General features: G+C 39.6%; 2 protein-coding genes across 2 annotated transcripts in view; one reads left to right on the top strand and one right to left on the bottom strand.

Annotated features, from left to right (window-relative positions):
• LOC149086982 (uncharacterized) overlaps positions 1 to 21,061 on the top strand; it is a 103,714-nt gene that overhangs the window by 10,125 nt on the left and 72,528 nt on the right. The gene's annotated exons all lie outside the window — the stretch shown is intronic.
• On the bottom strand, positions 8,828 to 10,160 carry LOC149086983 (uncharacterized). The gene has a single exon (XM_089231829.1). The coding sequence runs from the start codon at positions 9,989 to 9,991 to the stop codon at positions 8,828 to 8,830; it is 1,164 nt and encodes a 387-aa protein (XP_089087955.1). The 5' UTR covers positions 9,992 to 10,160.

The following is a 21,061-nucleotide window of genomic DNA, read 5'->3' as shown; positions in this document are numbered from 1 at the left end:
GCAAAAATGTAAATTAAATTCAGAGATTTAAAATTCTGTAAAAAATTTAATTTCGATTAAAAGGGTAAAATTATGTTTTAATCTTCAATAGTTTTGAAAATAAAGCCTTCCCAGTCGAGTTGTTTCACAACGAAACTACCGTGTTTCTTATGTGACCAGAGCTCACGCGCAGATCCAAGATGATGTATTGGGTGGAGCGATTTATTGTTTAGGTTCGTACACGGGACGGACAGATTTTTCGCGCATTATCTGGCTCCTGGGAGGGATGATTAAACCCCCCCCCCCCGTCTGGATCCATGACTGCCAATGGTTTGAAGAAGTTGGAACCATCCATCTGGTATTTTTCATTTCACTTGATGGTCCCAAAAGGTTGAATAATTATTACTGTACAACAAAACCTAGACAAGTTGTCACCCATATTATTGAAAAATTATGACGGTTTAATCAAAGTGACGACTTAAGTACAGTGTCGTCAGTTTCGATGTGCAATAGTGTGAAAATCGTATAAATTCAAAGTAATACAACATTTAATCGAAATAGGAATTAAAACTAAAATATTAACACTTATTTATAGATTATAAAGGGGGGGGGGAACGGGAATTTTTAACTTTCTAAGCTTTCATGGTATTGAACTTATTATGGTAAAATACACTGATACACTTATGATTTATACTCTAGTAATTTTTAATTTATAGACTAATCAAAGAATAGAATAGTTTAACTGCTTTTTCGAAGAACAGAACTCTATTGTACATTAATTTTACATACGGGGGGTTCAGAAAAGATGGAAAAAACTTTAAGAGGTGACAGTACACACCAATACAAACAATTGTCATCAGAGAATGCATGGTCTAACATGAAACGCAAACGCGGTAGCGCGTTTCGAAACGGCTGCTCCGCAAGAGTTAAAACGGCATTCCTGTTGAAATTTATCGAGAGAAAAAGAACCCACATGCATGCAAATGTAACCTGGGCAAGAAAAAGAAACCGATCCAGTCTGCTTTTTCAGTATTACTGAAATTCGCCATTATCTCGTACGTTACAACTGTTAGAACAGTTGCACGCTGGAATAAATTCACAGGGGTGGCGTCCGCTCCTTTCATTCACTGTGACGCAGATTTGCGTACGGTTTCTTCTTCTTCTTCCCCAGGTTACATTTGCATTCATGGTGTGTTGTTTCTCTCTATATAAATTTTAACAGGAATGTCGTTTTAACGTTTGCGGAACCGCCGTTTCGAAACGTGCTACCGAGTTTGCGTTTCATGCTAGACCATGGATTCTTTGATGACAACTGTTTGTATTGGTGTGTACTTCCACCTCTTAAAGTTTTCCCCATCTTTTCTGAATCACCCTGTACACACGACATTGGATTTCTGTGCTTTGAGTTCCCCATCGGTAGTTCATGGGTACAAGTTTCAGGCAATCTCGAATACAGGGCCCACTTTTGACGTGAGTGGGCCCTGGGCAGGGAAAAGCAGACAATAGAAGGTCTCAAATTGGGAAAATATGTCTGGTTTTTGTACAAAAATATTATGTTTGAATTTGGAGCTTCAAATTAGTGGGGCCCAATCAGGCCCAGCTCAAACAGTCCCTAACGTTCCAACAACTTTAGTTTTTCAGTTGGAAAATTAATTCCCTGAGCGTAACTTCCGTTACTTGAACTTTACTTACCGTTTGGTACATAAGGATTTTATGGTCACTTTTGAACACATTGAAATGCTGTTTGTCAAGCTCTTTCTTTAAAGGAATCTATAGAAATAATATGTGTTCCCCTCTCTCTCTCTCTGAAACTTTTCCATAGTGACGAATTAACCGAAATTACCAACGAGTTAACGAGGTTTTATGAGAATTGTAGTCAATTAAACACCTTGCATAAATTGCATTCGAGGATTGAAATCAGCCTGATTACATGCATTGATATGTCTAACTTGCCGTAACGGTGCTCCCCTTTTTGATGATTGGTACAGGCAGTGCTCGCGGCTAGAAAGGGTTTGAAGACCTCTGCGGTATAGCATACATGCTCAAGCACCCATGGTCCGTGGGCCAAATGTGGCCCTTGGAGTCCTTCGATGTGGCCAGGAACCTCAAACCTAATTTTGTAAGAATGAATTAAGTGGCACATTCCCTGATTATGAAGTGACCCACTGTACATTTATAGATCCCTTAATTGACGTAGGAAGCAGTTGCAGATCACTTAAGTGACGTAGGAAGCTGTTGCGGATCATTCAAGTGACGTAGGAAGCTGTTGCGGATCACTTAAGTGACGTAGGAAGCTGTTGCAGATCATTTAAGTTCCCCGCGCGTCACATTCCCGCGTCAATTAAAAAGCCGCGGCACAGTCCCGGATCACTTAAGGGACTCGCGGTACATTTACAGTGAACCACAGCACATTTAAAAAGAACCTAAGTGACCCGGTGGGCTATTCCAGGTCACTTGAGTGGCCCGTGGCACATTTACATATTCACCTAAGCAGCCCACAGCACGCACATTTACATATTCACCTAAGCAGCCCACAGCACGCACATTTCCAGATCACTTAAATGACCTGGCGCGCTGTTCCAGATCACTTCAGTGACCCGTGGCACATTTACAAAAGGCACATTTACGTGGCAAGCATTCCACAAAAGGTTGAGCACCATCGCTGCATAGCAACACTCATAAGTCTATTCATAGTGAATTCTCGCAAGCAGTCGATTCCTCTCGTCACAAGTTACGATTCATAAAAAACAAACACGTTGTGTGGCAATAATCAAAGTTTATTTCAACAAAACCTTCGGAGAATATCAAATAAACCGATCATCCGTTTCATCGATTAATGGGCAATCTCGACTCTGTCCAGATCCCAAATAAACGACACTTGCTCAAAAAATCACTGAATCATTTCGCCCGTTCTTCGATCGGTATAATCACTCGTCTCTCGAATTCCCAATGAAACAAAAGCCCCCCGCAATATATATATTATATTTTCCTTATTATTTCCTCACGCAATTTCATCGGAAAATCTATTCTTTTCCAAGTCAAAACCTCATGGTAACTATCGATTGAGATCTTCCGGAGTGGTTAAAGTAATCGATCTCTCCAGACTCTCTCTCTCTCTCGTGCTCTTTTACACCCCTCTTATGCTCCTCATCAGTGTTATTTGTGCCGGGACATTAAATAACCGAACGAAACATAAAAAAAAAAGAAATGAATATCTACGAAATCAACCGAATACTAATAATAATAATAATAAGGAGTGAACAAAAGGGGGGCCTTAGTATTTATTACCGACGGAAATGGAGCAGCAGCCGGAGAAAAACCGAAAACATAAAATGAAAATGAAGCGCTAAGAGACAAGAGAGAGAGGTATCCATCATACGATGTCTTTCAAAAAAGGAGAAAAGGACAGTCTGCTAATGTTATCTGCTCATCTTGTGGTCCAGGGAGGGAAAAGTCCGTACCGGGGACTCACGTTATACGCATATGCGAATACACGATGGATGATATGGTATTTGTGAAAGAACTAAATCATTTTCCTCTTCGCAGCTTGTAGGAGTTTTATGGATCGGATGAATACCCGAAAGATCTTTATTATTTTATCTCCCGGAGACAGATTTAATGGATTAAGTCCCCAGTGTGTACTAGAATACTCGATACATCCATGTTGTTTTTCCCGCTGATATGTCTCGAGTTACATATATATATATATATATATATATTAATGGAATTAAGTTTTATATATGTTACGGTAACGGTGATTCGATGAATTGGTAGTTATGCGTAATCAACAATCATCTCGATAAATTTGATAAATTTGTCCGGTACATTACGTTCCGACGCGGGACATTTGGGCCCGTGCCGTTTGGACATCGGCTGATTGGACGACCGCCGTTTCGATGCAGTAATTCTTAATATTGTAAGAACTTCTCAGTAATCGAGAGAGAGAGATACCAAGTACTCTTAATCTATGTTCACAACTTTATACTATAGCATAATATGGTTATGTTATCATAAATTATTATATTGTCACGTTTATTACAAACGGATCAAACACGGTGAATTATTTTATTAGGCTAAGCACAATACAGGGACGAAAGGAATAGCGTGACCGAACACAACGAATACGCAGATCAAACTGCCCAAAAAACAAAATAATCAAAAAGAATCAACTTAAGTCACCATAGCAACCAATAGTTCAAAGAAATGAGATGGAGAAGACAGTCCTTTGTAAAGGCTTGTAGCCCTCATACGTTGCATTGCTCCCTCTTCACAGAAACAGCGTCCCGCTGTTTGTACGACGGCTCATGAGACTTGTTGTCAGCCTTGTTCCTCTCCTTGTTCCTCCTTAGTATTGTCGTCGTTGGAACAGGAACTGTCCTGAGCGTCCGGGTCATTGTACGGTTTCATACGGAGCACATGAACAACATCTCTTGATTTCCGCCGTCGTGAAGCAGGATCAAAATCTTCTACCGCATAATTCACATCTGATAATTTTCTCAAAACTTTATACGGGCCAAAGTACCTCTTCATCAATTTTTCCGACAGCCCGACTTTTCTTACAGGTGTGAAAATCCACACTAGATCTCCAGGCTTGTAGTCTACCATTCGGTGTTGAGAATCATAACGTTGGCTGTCATATTGTTGAGCCTGTAAAGTTCGCAGCCGTGCTATCTGCCTTGACTCTTCTGCTTGTGCAATTAATTGGCCAAGATGATCAGATTCCGGTTCACCCGAACTGTATGGGAACATAGTGTCTAGGGTAGTTTCAGCTTCGCGTCCATGTAATAAATAAAAAGGTGTAAATCCAGTAGTTTCTTGTCGAGCAGTGTTATAGGCAAACGTGACGAATGGTAGGATTTCATCCCAGTTTTTCTGCTCGACATCGACATACATGGACAACATATCTGCTAGCGTTTTGTTAAAACGTTCTGTGAGGCCATTCGTCTGAGGATGATACGCCGTGGTCAATCTGTGGGTCACATTACAAAGCCTGTTGAGTTCAGCAACGAGTCTTGACTGAAAAACCTGTCCCCGATCGGTTATAAGAGTTCTCGGAGCTCCATGTTTTAGCATAATTTCTTCGACGAAAAACTTGGCTACCTCTGGTGCATCTGCTGAAGGCAGTGCTTTTGTTATAGCATACCGGGTAAAATAGTCAGTACTCACAATGATCCATTTATTTCCTGCTCGAGACTTTGGAAACCGTCCAAGCAGATCCATACCAATACGACAGAAGGGTGCTTCTGCTGGAGGAATGGGAATCAAACGGCCCGGTGGTTTTTGAGCTACGTTTTTTCTTCGCTGACATTCCTTGCAATGCAATACATAGCGACGTACGCTTCGATATAGACCGGGCCAGGAGAATCGCTTTCGTATTCGGTCGTAAGTTTTCGCAAATCCCAAATGGCCTGCTGTTAAGGAATCATGGAAATGTCTGAGGATGTCCAACCGTAGATGTTTCGGAATAACAGGTAGCCACTTTTTTTCCGCCGGATCAAAATTCTTCTTGCACAAAACGCCGTCGATAACCTCAAAGTCGGTCTTAAGAGAGCCGCTTGACCCTTCATAAGCATGGATCTTATTAGCTACATCGGGATCCTTGAGTTGTTCACTTGCTAGGTCGAGGACTGAAGTTATGACACTAATGTCCTCTGGCACGGAGCTTTCGTCAACGGGGTACCTTGAAAGGCTGTCGGCATCATTATGTTTTCTTCCGCTTCTGTATACTATTGAGACCTCGTACTCTTGCAGTCTCAGCGCCCATCGTGCTAACCGTCCGGAAGGATCTCTCAGGCTGGCTAGCCAGCACAAGGCATGATGGTCGGTAACAATCTTGAAAGGCTTTCCGAAAATATAGGGTCGAAATTTTGTAATGGCCCATATGACCGCAAGACATTCTCTCTCCGTGGTGGAGTAGTTTTTCTCGGCTTTTGATAGAGTTCTGGACGCGTATGCTATAACTTTCTCTTTCCCGTTCTGATGTTGGACTAGCACTGCTCCTATTCCGTAACCACTGGCATCCGTATGTAACTCTGTTTCAGCCTTCTCATCAAATAGCCCTAATACTGGGTCGGAAGTTAGGGCTTTCTTTAGAACTTTAAAAGCTTCTTCTTCATCTTTTTCCCAACGAAATTTTACGTCATTTTTCAATAAATTTTGCAATGGAGCAGCTTTCAGACAGAAATCCTTTATAAACCTTCGGTAGTAAGAGCTGAGCCCTAAGAAACTCCTCACATCTCGGATGTTTTGTGGAACAGGAAAATTTGTAATGGCTCTTACTTTATCTGGATCTGGTCTAATTCCCTCGGCATTCACAACGTGGCCAAGAATTTTAATTTCCGGTGCTGCAAACAAACATTTCTTTGGGTTCAAGTGAAGACCTGCGTCTTGAATGCATTGAAAAACAGCTGTTAAACGGTTAAGATGTTCATCGAATGTCTCGGAAAAGACGACGATGTCGTCGAGGTAGCATAAGCACATATTCCACTTAAGTATGACATGAATGTCGCTCTCCACTTGTTAATACAAGATATACGGAAGACTGGATGTTGTGAAGATATTTATTATTTGAGATGTTAATTTTTTAAGGAAGGAAAAAAACTCATCTCTGCCTCTACCGGGAGTCGAACCCGGGTCCCTCGATTGCCGGACGAGTGCTCTGACCACTAAGCTACAGAGGAGATAGAGATTTTCCTTCACTAGAGCGTATATATGCCGAACGGAACCGTGCAATGGACGGTGCAACCGATCAGCTAATAGCTCATGGACGACGAGCCACCAGAGGGCTATATATATGACATGAATGTCGCTCTCCACTTGTTAATACAAGATATACGGAAGACTGGATGTTGTGAAGATATTTATTATTTGAGATGTTAATTTTTTAAGGAAGGAAAAAAAAAAAAACTCATCTCTGCCTCTACCGGGAGTCGAACCCGGGTCCCTCGATTGCCGGACGAGTGCTCTGACCACTAAGCTACAGAGGAGATAGAGATTTTCCTTCACTAGAGCGTATATATGCCGAACGGAACCGTGCAATGGACGGTGCAACCGATCAGCTAATAGCTCATGGACGACGAGCCACCAGAGCTCGTCCTTCCTTAAAAAAAAAAAATTAACATCTCAAATAATAAATATCTTCACAACATCCAGTCTTCCGTATATCTTGTATTAACAAGTGGAGAGCGACATTCATGTCATATATATAGCCCTCTGGTGGCTCGTCGTCCATGAGCTATTAGCTGATCGGTTGCACCGTCCATTGCACGGTTCCGTTCGGCATATATACGCTCTAGTGAAGGAAAATCTCTATCTCCTCTGTAGCTTAGTGGTCAGAGCACTCGTCCGGCAATCGAGGGACCCGGGTTCGACTCCCGGTAGAGGCAGAGATGAGTTTTTTTCCTTCCTTAAAAAATTAACATCTCAAATAATAAATATCTTCACAACATCCAGTCTTCCGTATATCTTGTATTCCACTTAAGGTGACGAAGGAGATTGTCCATCATGCGCTCAAAAGTTGCTGGAGCATTACAAAGTCCAAATGGCATCACCTTAAATTCGTATAGTCCTTCTGGTGTTACGAAAGCAGTCTTTTCACGGTCAGCTTCATCAACCTCAATCTGCCAATAGCCACTGTATAAATCCATGGTGGAGAAATACTTTGCGCCCTTTAGAGAATCCAAAGTATCGTCTATACGAGGTAGTGGGTAGACGTCTCTTTTGGTAATTCTGTTTAATCTGCGGTAATCGACACAAAATCGCCAAGTGCCATCCTTTTTCCTGACAAGAACTACAGGAGAGGACCAGGGGCTTTCAGATGGCTGAACGACTTCTTTTTTCAGCATCTTTTCAACTTCCTCTTGAATTATTCGACGTTCGGCAGGTGATACCCTATAAGGTCTTTGGTTGATGGGAGAATGGTCTCCAGTGTTGATTTTGTGCTTCACGTTGAGTTTGTAACTCCCCACCTTACCTCCATCACCAAAAGCTTCCGGAAACTGTTCTAGCAATAGAAGCAATTTCTTTTGATGTTCACTATCAAGATCCGTTGACAACATTTGCGAATAATCGACTGGACTCGCATTACTCTTGCTAACATTCTCGTACGACAGCACTTCCGATAAAGCATTCACATAGTTACAGTCAAGTTGTTCAGCGTGGCCAACGCACATGTTCTTCAAGATACGTCGAGGTTGGGCTAGCCCATTAGCGACCCACAGTTCCCCTTTGTTATTAGCGAGGCTCATGATGGTTGATGGGATGGCAACTTCTTGGTTCATTAATAAAAACCTATTATTTTCTACGATAACGTCAATGTCATTATCCAGCATAGGTGCAGATACTTGTATCTTAGTTACTGAGCGTGCTGGTATGGTATAATCCTCTACAGCGTACAACCCCCCTTTCTGCGTAGACCGATGATCATGTAAGATCTCTTCAAACGTAAATTCTAACTTGCCACAGTCTATGATTGCTTGAGACGCTTCTAGAAAATCCCAACCGAGGATGACATCATGGCTACATTTCGGCATAATTGTGAATTCCACTGGTTGACTGTGACCATTGACGGTGAGACGAAGAGTACAGGTTCCAAGAGGTTTTACATAACTGCCGTTAGCGACTTTTAAGATAACATCTTGTGAGGAACATTTTTCACTATTTACAAACATAATTTTGCGTAAATGACGTCGAAAATCTTCTGAGATCACAGAGAAAGAGGCTCCAGAGTCTACTAGTGCACGTATGGGATGGTCGTCGAGGATAACATCAACATGATTTCCGAGCATCTTAGCGACATTGGGAGGATTTTGAAAAATAGCGGCCTCACCTCCAACAAAGGTCGCGCGGCTTAGTTTTCCTCATTTCGTCGATTCGGCGACTGACTAGAACGTCTATACGGCGACGGGGATCTGTAGCGGCGTGTCGGCGATCGTCCACGAAACGGGCTGGATGGAGGGGTCCTGGCGGCTGGTATGCTGGTCTCGTCGGTTATGCGGTTGTTACTGGGGTATGACGAAGCATGACGGCCTTGGCTGTTGCGGTAGGTGTCAAAGATGGCCCTTCGGTCTCGACAATAGCGTACGACGTGTCCGGGACGTCCACAGTGGAAGCAAACGGGACTGTTGTCCCTTGTACGCCACACATCAGTTTTCCTCGGAAGTTGTTCCAATGTTGGTTCCAATCTTGCCGTCCTACGGGTATGCGTCAACTGGCGCTGTCGTCTTGATCCAGGAGAAATCGGCCGTTGACGTTCTCCAGACAGAGAAGCGAGCGACTTTCCCACTTCATCCCTTACGACAGCCTCGATCGCTTGCAGTCCTGGTTGGTGCGTCTCTGCCGGTGGCATGGTTAAGCGCTGGATCTCCTCACGCACAATTTGACGGATAAGAGATGACAAATCCTCTTGTTCCTCGATAGCAGCTATAGGAACAACGTTTGGGAGTCTGGCAAACTTGTTTCGTCCGATCCTTTTCTGCTGCATTTCTTCTATGTAATGGCACCACTTGACGAATTCAGCAGTGGTAGTGACTTCTCTCATCAGCAGCGCCTGGTATACGTCCTCGGCCACTCCTTTCATGAGGTGAGACACCTTGTCCTCTTCTGACATGGCCGGGTCTACTAGATGACAAAGTCCCAATACGTCCTGGATGTATGATGGACTTGGTTCGCCACTCCTTTGCGCTCGACTCTTCAGCCGTTCTTTGGCTCTTCGAACGTACAGCTCGGTGTCACCAAAGGTTTTCTTCAGTTCAGCTTCGAACGTTGACCACGAAGTGAGTGTGTCCTCGTTGTTTTCGAACCACTGCCTCGCAGTACCTTCGAGGAAAAAGTACGCATTGGCCAAGCGATGACTGTCATCCCACCGGTTGAAGTTCGACACTCTCTGATACTCCTTCAGCCACCTCGTCGGATCTTGGTCAGGATCACCTCTGAAAATATTCGGCTTCCGGGTCTCCTCCATAAGAGCTGGAGTGCGTATTGTAGAACGTTCTTCTTCTCCTCTAGTCGTCATGGCTCGAGAACGAATAGTCCTTGTAGATGTCACGTACAGTCCGTATTCAGGAGGAAGATTCTGTAATCGATTACTCTGCCGAGAATCGTCGTTAGAAGCCAGGCTGATCACAACTGTCGTTACCCGGCGCCTCCACCAAAAATGTCACGTTTATTACAAACGGATCAAACACGGTGAATTATTTTATTAGGCTAAGCACAATACAGGGACGAAAGGAATAGCGTGACCGAACACAACGAATACGCAGATCAAACTGCCCAAAAAACAAAATAATCAAAAAGAATCAACTTAAGTCACCATAGCAACCAATAGTTCAAAGAAATGAGATGGAGAAGACAGTCCTTTGTAAAGGCTTGTAGCCCTCATACGTTGCAATATTATGATTTTATTGTCATAAATTATTATATTATGATTTTATTATCATAAATTATTATATTATGATTTTATTATCATAAATTATTATATTATGATTATATTATCATAATCTATTAAGCTATAGCTTAATATGACTATGCTATAGCACAATGTGATTATGCTAAAACTTCATGGTACTATTAATGTGATATGTAATTTTTTTTTTTAAATTTTACGTTTTTTACGCATTTTATACCTTTAAATTTTTTATTAGCGTGTTTTTAAGTTTTTTTCCCCTTCAAAAATGTGTGTAAATGTGATATGTAATAATATAAAAATGTAATGTAAGGTATTGGTGCGTGCGTGTGTGTGAGTGAAAAAATAAGAAAAGGTTAAATAAATAAGACGTTGGGATGAATAACTAACGATGATCCGGCTGATTGGCCGCAGTCACGAGACGGCGTCCAAACAGCAACGTGTTGTCCAGAAAAGACGCCAGTCCTATGAGAACAATGAGGATGTAAAACCATACTTATCTAAGAAAAATATCACTGTCTGTCAACCGAGTTTTAAATCAGTAGCCTAATATACCCTGAAACCATTAAAATTACTTTGGGAAAAATGAACTTTTTTTTGAGCAGGGTTATTTTTGCCCCAATACAACTTGAGAATCACTATACTAATACAAAATTTTTCAGTGACCATAAAACGAGATTTTTCAGGAGACTAAGAAGCTGTGACAATGTACATTGTTCCTCTTTTGTGCTGTATCTTTCGTCCTTTATTACAGCGGACTGAAAGCATTTTTGTCTTTGCTGTTTTCATGGTTGAAAGAGACGGTACTGAGCTATAAAAAAACCGCAAAAACATCAATTTCCATTTTTTTTTTTTGGACTGTGAAAGCGTTTCTCCCTCCCCTCCGACCCTTCATAATGAAAATGCAAAGGCCACAGCAGGAAAATAGCCCAGCGATGTGGCTGAGAAAAGATGACCATTAAAAAAATATGGATCTCAAATATAACTAAAATACAGCAATAAAAACGCACGTATCACGAAAGAAAACAAAAACTAATAATTAATACTAAATAATACACTGCCCATAAAAAAGATTATGGTTGTCTTTATCTACGTCATCCAGCGCTAACCATCGTCATCGAATGCAACTAGAGATAACGGAGGCAAAAAAACTTAACAAATTGTTTGATTTAAAATATTAACAAAACAAACTTTGAGTTGACTGCTATAATGTCTTTTCAGACATCAAATTGATCACCCGAAAAACTAAATATAAGTTAAACATGGAAAAGGATGGAAATAAAAATGCTAGTAAATTTTGCTTTAATTTCTCCCAAAGCTCCTAGATTTATCTCTGGAGATAAATTCACTCTTTTTATTTCGTTCAACAAAAAAAAAAGAAGAAGAGATAAATTAAACAGATATAAATGCAAACTTTTGTCTAATATTTCACTTGAAGAATGGATGAGAGTCCGTTTAAAAAAAAAAAAAAAGAATCAACAAACAACAACACGCGGATTAATGGGTGTCCATTGCTTCAATGTCTTTAAATGGATGCGTGTTGTGTGTACGAAATGCTCATTATCTCGACGAACAAAAGGGAAATTGCTCAAGCTTTTGTATTGAATATGAATATGGACGATGATAGTAAACTTGGACAAAACGTCTTTTGTTTCCGAACAAGTCTTTCCGATCATCTTCGTCATCTCCCCTCTTCTTTAAAATATTAACAAAAGAAAATAGCCGAGAAAGAGAATTTTCATTCAATTAACAACAACAACAAAAAGTGAACTTGATGGATTAATTATATTCGATTCGAGTGTTTGTGTAGGAATAATAGTAATAATGAAATTTAATTAATCCGTAACTCAATAGAACATAAAAGAAAAATTTGGTTTTAATTTTCTTAAATTTAAATTCTGTTTTTATATGCGTGTATTTTCCGAACAATGCTTGTAATTAAAGTGTTAAGACCAAGATGGGTTCTTAGCTGATTGGATCGAAATGCAATTAAGTGCCTATAAATGGAACGAGATTATAATAGGTGACGTGATGTGGAACATCTAGTCTCACGTTGAGCGTTGATATTAATCACTCACAATACAGGGTGGTTCATAAAGGAGTATAATTTCCAGAGGCGTCCTCACACGGTGATACTGAAATCTTACGACTGATAGGAGACTCGGTATCCAGAGTATCGAACACGTATATTACTATGAAGCTCCTTAGACGAGGATATTGTCATATTGGTGGCGAAATATTCGACGCGATGAAGTCACTGGCGACATTGTCGCTAGTCGAACGCAACAAAAGTATCGCGACTCTTGAAGTATTCCTTCATATTTTCGTCAGTCGAGGTTGACCAGACGCTGAATTTTGTAACAAGATAAACAGTTATATTTTATATACGGTCGTTCTTACTCATTTTCCCAGGCTTTGATTTTTTTTAGTAGAGCCATGCGAGGGAGAACGGGCAACTCGACTCGTTCAAGTCAACTCAACTCTCAAGTTGAGGCTACTCGAGTTCGATTTTAGTATCCCCGTGTTAGGAGGCCCTTATCTTACCTGAATTGCTTTCTAAGAACTTTTTTTCCCTCTTTTGAACCTAACAAGGTCCGGGCTCTATCGCCGATCGACAATTTCAGCCATTGGCCGAAACAGGGACGAGACCATGTCGGAATTTTATTCAAATAAGATGAAATGCCTTCTAAGAATTGGAGAATTTTTATTGTATTTTGGCCTTGAAGTATGTTACACGTTTTTCCTCTGAAACTGTAAATTAGGTGTCCTTGCAGTTTCGAAATGGAACTTTTTAAGATACTTGCATGATGTTGTATATAATGATAGGGATCTCCTATCATTCCACATCCACATAGTTTATTATGCGAAATCTCGAATCTAAAGGAAAGTATGGTTAATGCGATGTTTTAAAAACATTGAAAACGCATTTCGGAGATAGGGTGACTTGTGATGACTCTAAAAATGCCAAAGTCGAAGACACTTGTTCACAAGGGTTATGTAATTTAGCAGCTAAATAAATTTCAAGTCATCAAGTACTTCAGAATATATGAAGACATTAAAGGTCGTTTACACGGAATTAGTTGGTAAGTGTACAATAGAATAGTAGAATATGGAGTAGTCCATTTTTTCGATTCAAGTAGGCATGCGCTAGTGTGCGTGAGTCCAGTATTATCCAATAAGCATTGAATACTTGATAACTTACGTTGAGGCAGTTTTTAGAATACCTGACGACATAAAGTTTAGTTAACTACTTAATCACTTAACTCGCGCAAACGGGCCTTTAGAATGGCAAAACATACGTCGGGCCAAGTGGACGCCAATCGTTATTCTGTTATAATATAACAACTGGCGTTCAAAACTATCCGATATAGCGATATTCAAAATGTGTGTGTGTATTATATACAGCTTGTTGACCCTCCCCCAAATTTTATTCATTTAGAAGAAACAGGATTCATCTGTACCAAATGCGTTTCTTAATTAACTTGAAAAAATTCAATTTTTGATTCATTATTTTAATTTTAGTTGAAGCCTACGAAATTTATTTTCCATACGACGTATATTTCTTTTTGTATTTAATTTTCCCTTAAAAGTTCACTTAGTTGGGCAATTTTTTAAAATTAATTTGTTCTCACAGAAAATGGCTGTTAAATTATGGATATATGTACTTCTTTTTGACCATAATTACCTTCACCTATCAGGAATATCACCAAGAGGTAGGTTCTTTGAAAAAAAAAAAAAAAAAATTCTAAATTTACATATTGAAATACTCTCTCTCTCTCTCTCTCTGTCTCTCTCTCTCCGGTCTTCGACGAGTGATGAGGTCGAAATGAACCTTAAACTTTGTTACTTGTACTATGAAAGGAGTCATTGAGGGGAATAAAACTTCTGATATTATATAGTATATCGAGGGAAGATACCGTTGTGATATACCGTGAAATATTATTTTTTTTCTTTTAACAGCATTTCAAAGGATTTTACACAGAGATAGATGGCTTTTCCTCAGCCCAAGATATTAAGGAAACAGATATTTTCTGGATATTATGCTGAGGAGAACTCGGAAAGGGGTTGAGGAAATGTTGGGCTGAGAAAAAGCCATCTATCTCTCTCTCTAAAACCATCCCACCTGGGAGGTCATGTCCTAACGTTAAGAGAGGCTACTGTCTCTACTTCAGCGCCTCACGCCACAGTGCGTGAAATAAGGAAGGCAGGGTCGTGTCTTCAGTGGTGTAGATGGTAGCATGCTTTCCCGATATGCAAATGGACCAGGGTTTGAGTGCCGGCGGGGACAAGATGACCTTTTTTTCCGAGTTCAGCTCAGCATTACATCCAGAAAAAAATATGTTTCCGTTGATTTCAAAGTATGTTTCAACATCATCTGTTTTCTCAGAATTTACCAAGCACGTGCCTCAGCAAAAATCATTGAAGCTCAGCATGGACATATTACCCTCACTCACCTTGAAACGTATTAACGTTAAGAACTTGGAGCTATGTCACCAACCCCAATTTTTGTTTTCTTCTAAATTTTCAAACCAAAATTTGTAACGTTCAAAGTTTAAAATCTAAGCGCACATCCCTTCAACTTTTAAGAAGAAATTCCTACAGCGTTCACATAAGGATGTTTACCAGAACATGGGAAGCACCGAATAAGAAATTTCTCGGAACTCCCAAGAACTAGAAGCCGAATCGTTTCGAGTCGATGAAGAATTGCCCTCACAAAATTTACATAGTAAAGTTTAATTGTATGCACACACTTCACAGAGAACTCTTACTCTTAGAGAACTCCTTACTGGACAAAGTCATAGCATACGCACGCACTCTTAACTATGGTTAAAAGTTGAAAACAATGTTTGCCTTCTTATATTTGAGCTGCCGTATTTCAATATGTATATCTATATATATAAATATCGTGGATGCTTGCGACCATTTCGGAGAACTAGGGAGTGGGGTTGGTATAGGTTTCGACGACGATATTTCATTACTAGACTGATGATCAACAACATTCTTGCGAGGAGAAGGGTGAACTGAACCGCGCGTCTCTCGCTGAACATAACGCCTTCCTCAGGAATTTCAGCTTATTAGTTCGGCTGAACTGGAGCTTCGCCTGCGGGAATTGCTGGAGAAAATGAGGCTGGAAGCTATTTTGACCCTCTTTCTTCCCAACGACCACTGGCATCTATCGCTCTTTCTCTCTCTCTGGAGCGAATACTGGTGCCTCTGGAGTGAATCGCCTCCTTTTACTCTCTCTCTCTCTCTCTCTCCTGTCTTCGACGAGTGATGAGGTCGAAATGAACCTTAAACTTTGTTCCTTGCACCATGGAAGGAGACATTGAGGGGAATAAAACTTCTGATATTATATAGTATATCGAGGGAATGCGTTGCGTGTGCGATGCCGCCTAAAACTTTCATTTAGTAACCTCACGACGAAAACCTTCGCAAATGTTTCGAGGTATGCACGCGCAGTACATGGCCAGAGTAGTTACCTAAGGTTTAAGGTTTGTGTCTGGACGTTTACAAATTGGATTACACACCGTTGAAACAATCCTTGTTTCCTTTGCATTGGGGAATTTTAAACTCTGGTGATGCTTCAAAATATTTCTGGAATCTTTACGGATTTATGAGCATGCGGAAGATTTGTTTTCACCATATAATGTCACACACATTTAATACGAGATCTAAAATAAGAACATTTCTAAAACCTTCTTTAATTTGCACTATTTAACTGCATTTTCAGTGGTAAAAAAAAATCGACTAAAATGCCATGAGTGTGTGTGTGCGTGTGTCCATTGCCTGGTCACTCGAGTCGTTCAGTCGACCATTCTATTAATCTCCGGGCTAGACGAGTCATTCAGCCGACCAGTCTATCGATCACCAGGCTACTGGAAATGGATTTAAGCATATCCATGTGCAAAGGGCAGAGAATTCTTTGATACCCTATATAGATCCCTACATGGCACAAGAATTACCGATATTCCTCTCCCAATGAAGGACCTCTACATGGCAAGACGATTCTGAACATCCAAGAATATATATATTATTCAAAAGGCCCACACATACAGAGGAAACCAATGCATCTCTATATCATTCCTCACACCATACAGCATGTGTGTATTCCACAAAACAAAATATTACAAAAATTCTTTCTCCACCGTTTCTGAAATATTTCCCAACTACCAACTTATCGAAATCTCTTTCCACATAAAATTCCTTCTCCTCGAGTTTCGAATTTAAAAAAAAAATAACGGTTAAAAAAAGTTTACAGGAATGAGTCTTATTCCAATGCTTTCACGTCGGCGCATTTCACTTATCCACAACGTCTATAGCTAGTGGAAATAATATTGAAGTTACAACATACTGCCGCGTCACTTAGATTTGTTCAAAAGTACGAGTCCCCCCCCCTCTCCTCCAGTCCTTCCATATTCCACTTGAAACTAAAGCTTTGACTACACATCCAGCCACATTTCTTTTCGCAGATATGATCCTAAAGAATTGGAAGTAGGGTAAGCATAGTTGCTATTCCCTAGAGCACACCTTTCAAATCGCTCCAGAACGGACAAGGAGGAGGGGAAAAAGTCGGATAAAGGTAAGGAGAAGGAAACTATTTCCGCTTCCAGACAGTACACACATACAGTGTATACTAGTACGTGTATACATGTTTCTCCAGTTCTTTTGTAGGCCATTGAAAAGCCATGTCAATTTTGATTCCTTTCATAAAGAACATTTCTTTCTACTAAACTGAAATAGAAACGACGTATATAATCCGGTTATATTCAACCGAACAATAAGACTTCTTTCTTTTCAAGTTTATTATTATTTTTTCCTTAAATACTTCCTCCATTGAAACCGTTATAAATTTCGTATCGATCTTAGGATGAATTACGTCAGTATGATTTTAATTTCTCGGAATTACAGTGAAACCTCGCTACAACGATACTCGATGTAACGATAAATCCCTCTACAACGATATTTTTTCAAATCTTGTTTGGAATTACCTATAGTCTAATTTTAACTCCCCCCCCCCCCTCCTTGTCACAACGCTATCTTTTACTACGATAAATAGAAATAAACACAAAGGCCACAACAGGCAAAATGCTCAACGAGGGGGGGGGGGCTGAAAAAAATATGCCCATAAAAATATATGGATGCCACCACAACCAAGAATTGCCCCTTTCCAATTGGTACCGGTGTCCCCCTTGTTGAAGTAGTTGATTGACGATGCATTAATAACTCATGGTCCATTTTATCCATCACGTTGAAAATTTTAAACACTTCATTCATATCTTCCCACACCCCTCCCGACATCTGCGCTCTCCCAATGTAAACATTTTCAAAAAAAATTCAAGTAGTCCCTCTTCATAGTTTAAGCCCCATGTGCTGCTATCAAGAGCACGGGTGGCTCTTCTCTGCACTCCCTCGATGAAGTCAATGTCCCTCTGCGAGTATGGTCCTTTTCCAGCATGGTCCTGTTCTTTGACCACCTGCCCATATCTCTTCGTTGACACAGAACGACAGGCCATCTTCTGGTCAAGAGGAGGAGGATTATGGTGTCCAAAACCTGACAGCATACTCCAATCCAGGACGAACTAAGCCCCGGAGAAGTGGAAAGATCACTTTAAGTGAATGAATCTCTATTTTCTGCAACAATATTTTTTTTTATTTCACTCAAAATCACCTTCAATATATATTTTTAAATTTCTCTCCTGTGTTTGTTCTTTAGAGAAAGTGTTTAATAGCATCAGTATATTTTTGCACTGTCTACCATCCGTAAGTGCATATGAAGTTTCCGTGAAGCTACTTTCTTGTGTAGTACCCCAAAGTGTTGTGAGGTAAACTACCTTACGATGTGGAACAAGTAACTTTTCTTTCTTTCAAACCGAGCACAATGCAGGTCTATCGTCATCAATGGGCAATTTACTACCTTGTGAGTTGTGCCGGAAGTGTAACTGTGTGTGTGTACCTAACAGTCTGAGAGCGTATGTAGTGTTGTGTTTGATTTTTCAGTGCTGCCATATATATTTCAGAAGTGAAGGGAGTGAAGTGTTATGATTGAATTACACATTTTGTACACTTTGGCCTGTTGCTCTCTGTTGTGACCAGATGTGTTTGGGAAACGCTAAACTAATGAACTGTAATTTTTTGTGATTAATGATTAATAATGATTAATGAATTAATGTTGCACCACGGGGTCATTTTCTGCATAATGGAGCTAATTAGACCGGGACGTACAATTCCTTACCGGTTCCGAATGGCACCGTTCGACATTTCACCTTTTTTATGCTAAACTAAGGGACACAAATTCAAAAGAGATGTTAGCGACAGCATACATTTGGTGGCGAAAAACTGATGTGATAACCCTCTCTACAATGATATATTTTTTTCTTCCTGGGTCAACAGAGCATCGTTGTATCGAGGTTCCCCCCTGTATTTTACTCGTTAAATAAATAAAGAAATATATTTACTGAGCAAAACTGCTCCAAAGGAACGGAAAACCGATGGGGTTGGTTCTAAAATTTAATTAAAAATTTCTAAGCCGAGGTATTATTGAAAATTGAAATGTTACGAGTATGCATTACCTCGGAAACTGGAGACGATTGGGCAAAACCAACACCACTTTCAAAATCAGCAGCCCCCCAATATACCCAAAAATTGTTGAAATTTCCATGCGAACATTATTTTTTTTTTAGCAGAGATATCATTTAGATGGTAATGGAAAACAAATACTCGTTATTATGGTTTGCAAATTTCTATCAAATGCTGAAATTCGACGACGTAGGAATGCAAATGGCAATTTATTCTCAAAAGAAACTATGTAAATATACTTTTATGCCAAAAAAAAAAGTAACACGCTTCGATATTCTAAAGATTAATTCACGTTGAATACGAGAAAGATTTATAAAATGAATTATGAAATCATCGTCTGTAGAAGAAGATTGAATGAATTTCGAAACATTATAAAATAATGGCACTGAAAATAGATTGAAATAAGGATGATTTAACAGATGATGATAAAGTATTGAAAGAGAAGAAATATTGAGGAATAACAAGAACTGAAATAATATTCAAAAGTATTTGAAAAAATAGAGTAATAATAATAATAATAAACCTGATAAATTAATTACCATATAATAGAATAGTCCTGGTCGGGTCTCCGCCAGGACTCGAACCTAAACCCTCTTGCAAACTGGGCAAGCATGCTATCATCTACACCACTGGAGACAGGATCCTGCCTTACTTTCACGGTAAGCTTTTGCTATTGATACTTTTTCTGCCGGAACACCTTTCGCGTGCCGCATTTCACCAGCACCTCCTAGAGATAGAAATCGTCCGCACGGGGTTGCCATAAACGTCATTCAGACTACCTAGCAAGAGTTGGCCACATTTTCAAACACACCATCCTATTTCATTTCTTCTTATTTTGACGTAGAATCTTCCTGATTCGCTCGCAAATACAGCATAGTGATTGGATGTGGGCATAGAAATCGCCAATTTTGAGCCCAATCACTTTTTTTCCACGCAACGATGATACTGGCCCGAGCAGAGAAATTTTTTCCAGAGAAAAACTTACTGGCGTCACAAGCAGCGTGCGGAGGCTTTCTATCTCTAGGAGGTGCTGATTTGACCCGCAGGCCGGAGGTTGTGCACCCCTGGTATAAGGTATTATTTTTAGATACCTTCAGCACGGACAATCTGTATTTCGCATAGATCTATTTTTTGTCCTGTGAGTGCACAATCAAGTAGAATCAAGAAATTGTAAATATAGAGCAACTTTTTAGTATTCGAATTTAAAAAAAAAAAAAAAACAATTGAGAATAACTTATTCAAGAAAATTTTACGTAATGCCATATACCATTTTCCAATTTAATTTAGATTCTGAACCATCACAAGCGTAAGATTTGATACGAATTTTCTCATCAAAACTTTCTGAAAGGGCTTCACTAATCGACTGACGACAAGGCAGTGGAGTTTTATTAGTTTGAAAAGGGGGAGGTTGAGGAAATTTGATTGAGTCGAATATAATGAGAGTATCAACTGGAGATATGTCTCTCTGTGCATAAATGATTAGATTTCTGGCAAAATGGCGATAAAGTATTAGGAAATGTATTAACGCCGACGGTAGCTGTGATAGAAAAGCAGCAACTCTAAGTAAAGGGTAATTACAAGCACGAAAATGAAATGGTCGTAATTATCTCATTTGTCATCTCTTCCCGTTCTCTTTCATTAACCGTCGTTGAAAAATTATCATTGCATGTGCCGGCTTTCCATTATAAGTTACATGAAATGAGTTTCCACAAATTACTTTTCATTTTATTTTATTTCCTCGTACTTTATTTCCTTCCGATCCATAATTTTTTTTTTTTTTTTTGAAAATTTAAAAAAAATTCGTCTCGGAAATCAAAATTACTTAAAATATAATAATAATAATATTCAGAGACATATTTTCTACCTCTATTTTAAGTGGTTTTTTTTTCTTTTAAATCTAAAGTAATTAGTTATAAGTAGAATTTTCTTTTGATCTGTTGAAAAGCTTATGATGGGAAAGGAAAATGTGGAAGAGAAATGAGCAAAGATGTGCGTTTCAAAGAAACCGTAAATGTATTGAAATTATTATTATATTATTATTCTTTTTTTTCAAATTTATTTTCATTCAATACTTGATGTTCGATGTTAAAAATGCGATAATTT

Source organism: Pholcus phalangioides, unplaced genomic scaffold, assembly GCF_987345545.1.
Source record: "Pholcus phalangioides strain wild (caught in Gottingen) unplaced genomic scaffold, Ppha-v1.0 ptg000004l_1, whole genome shotgun sequence".
Classification (NCBI taxonomy): domain Eukaryota; kingdom Metazoa; phylum Arthropoda; class Arachnida; order Araneae; family Pholcidae; genus Pholcus; species Pholcus phalangioides.
The sequence above is the reverse complement of the archived record's forward strand: the minus strand, read 5'-3'. Positions and strand labels throughout refer to the sequence as shown.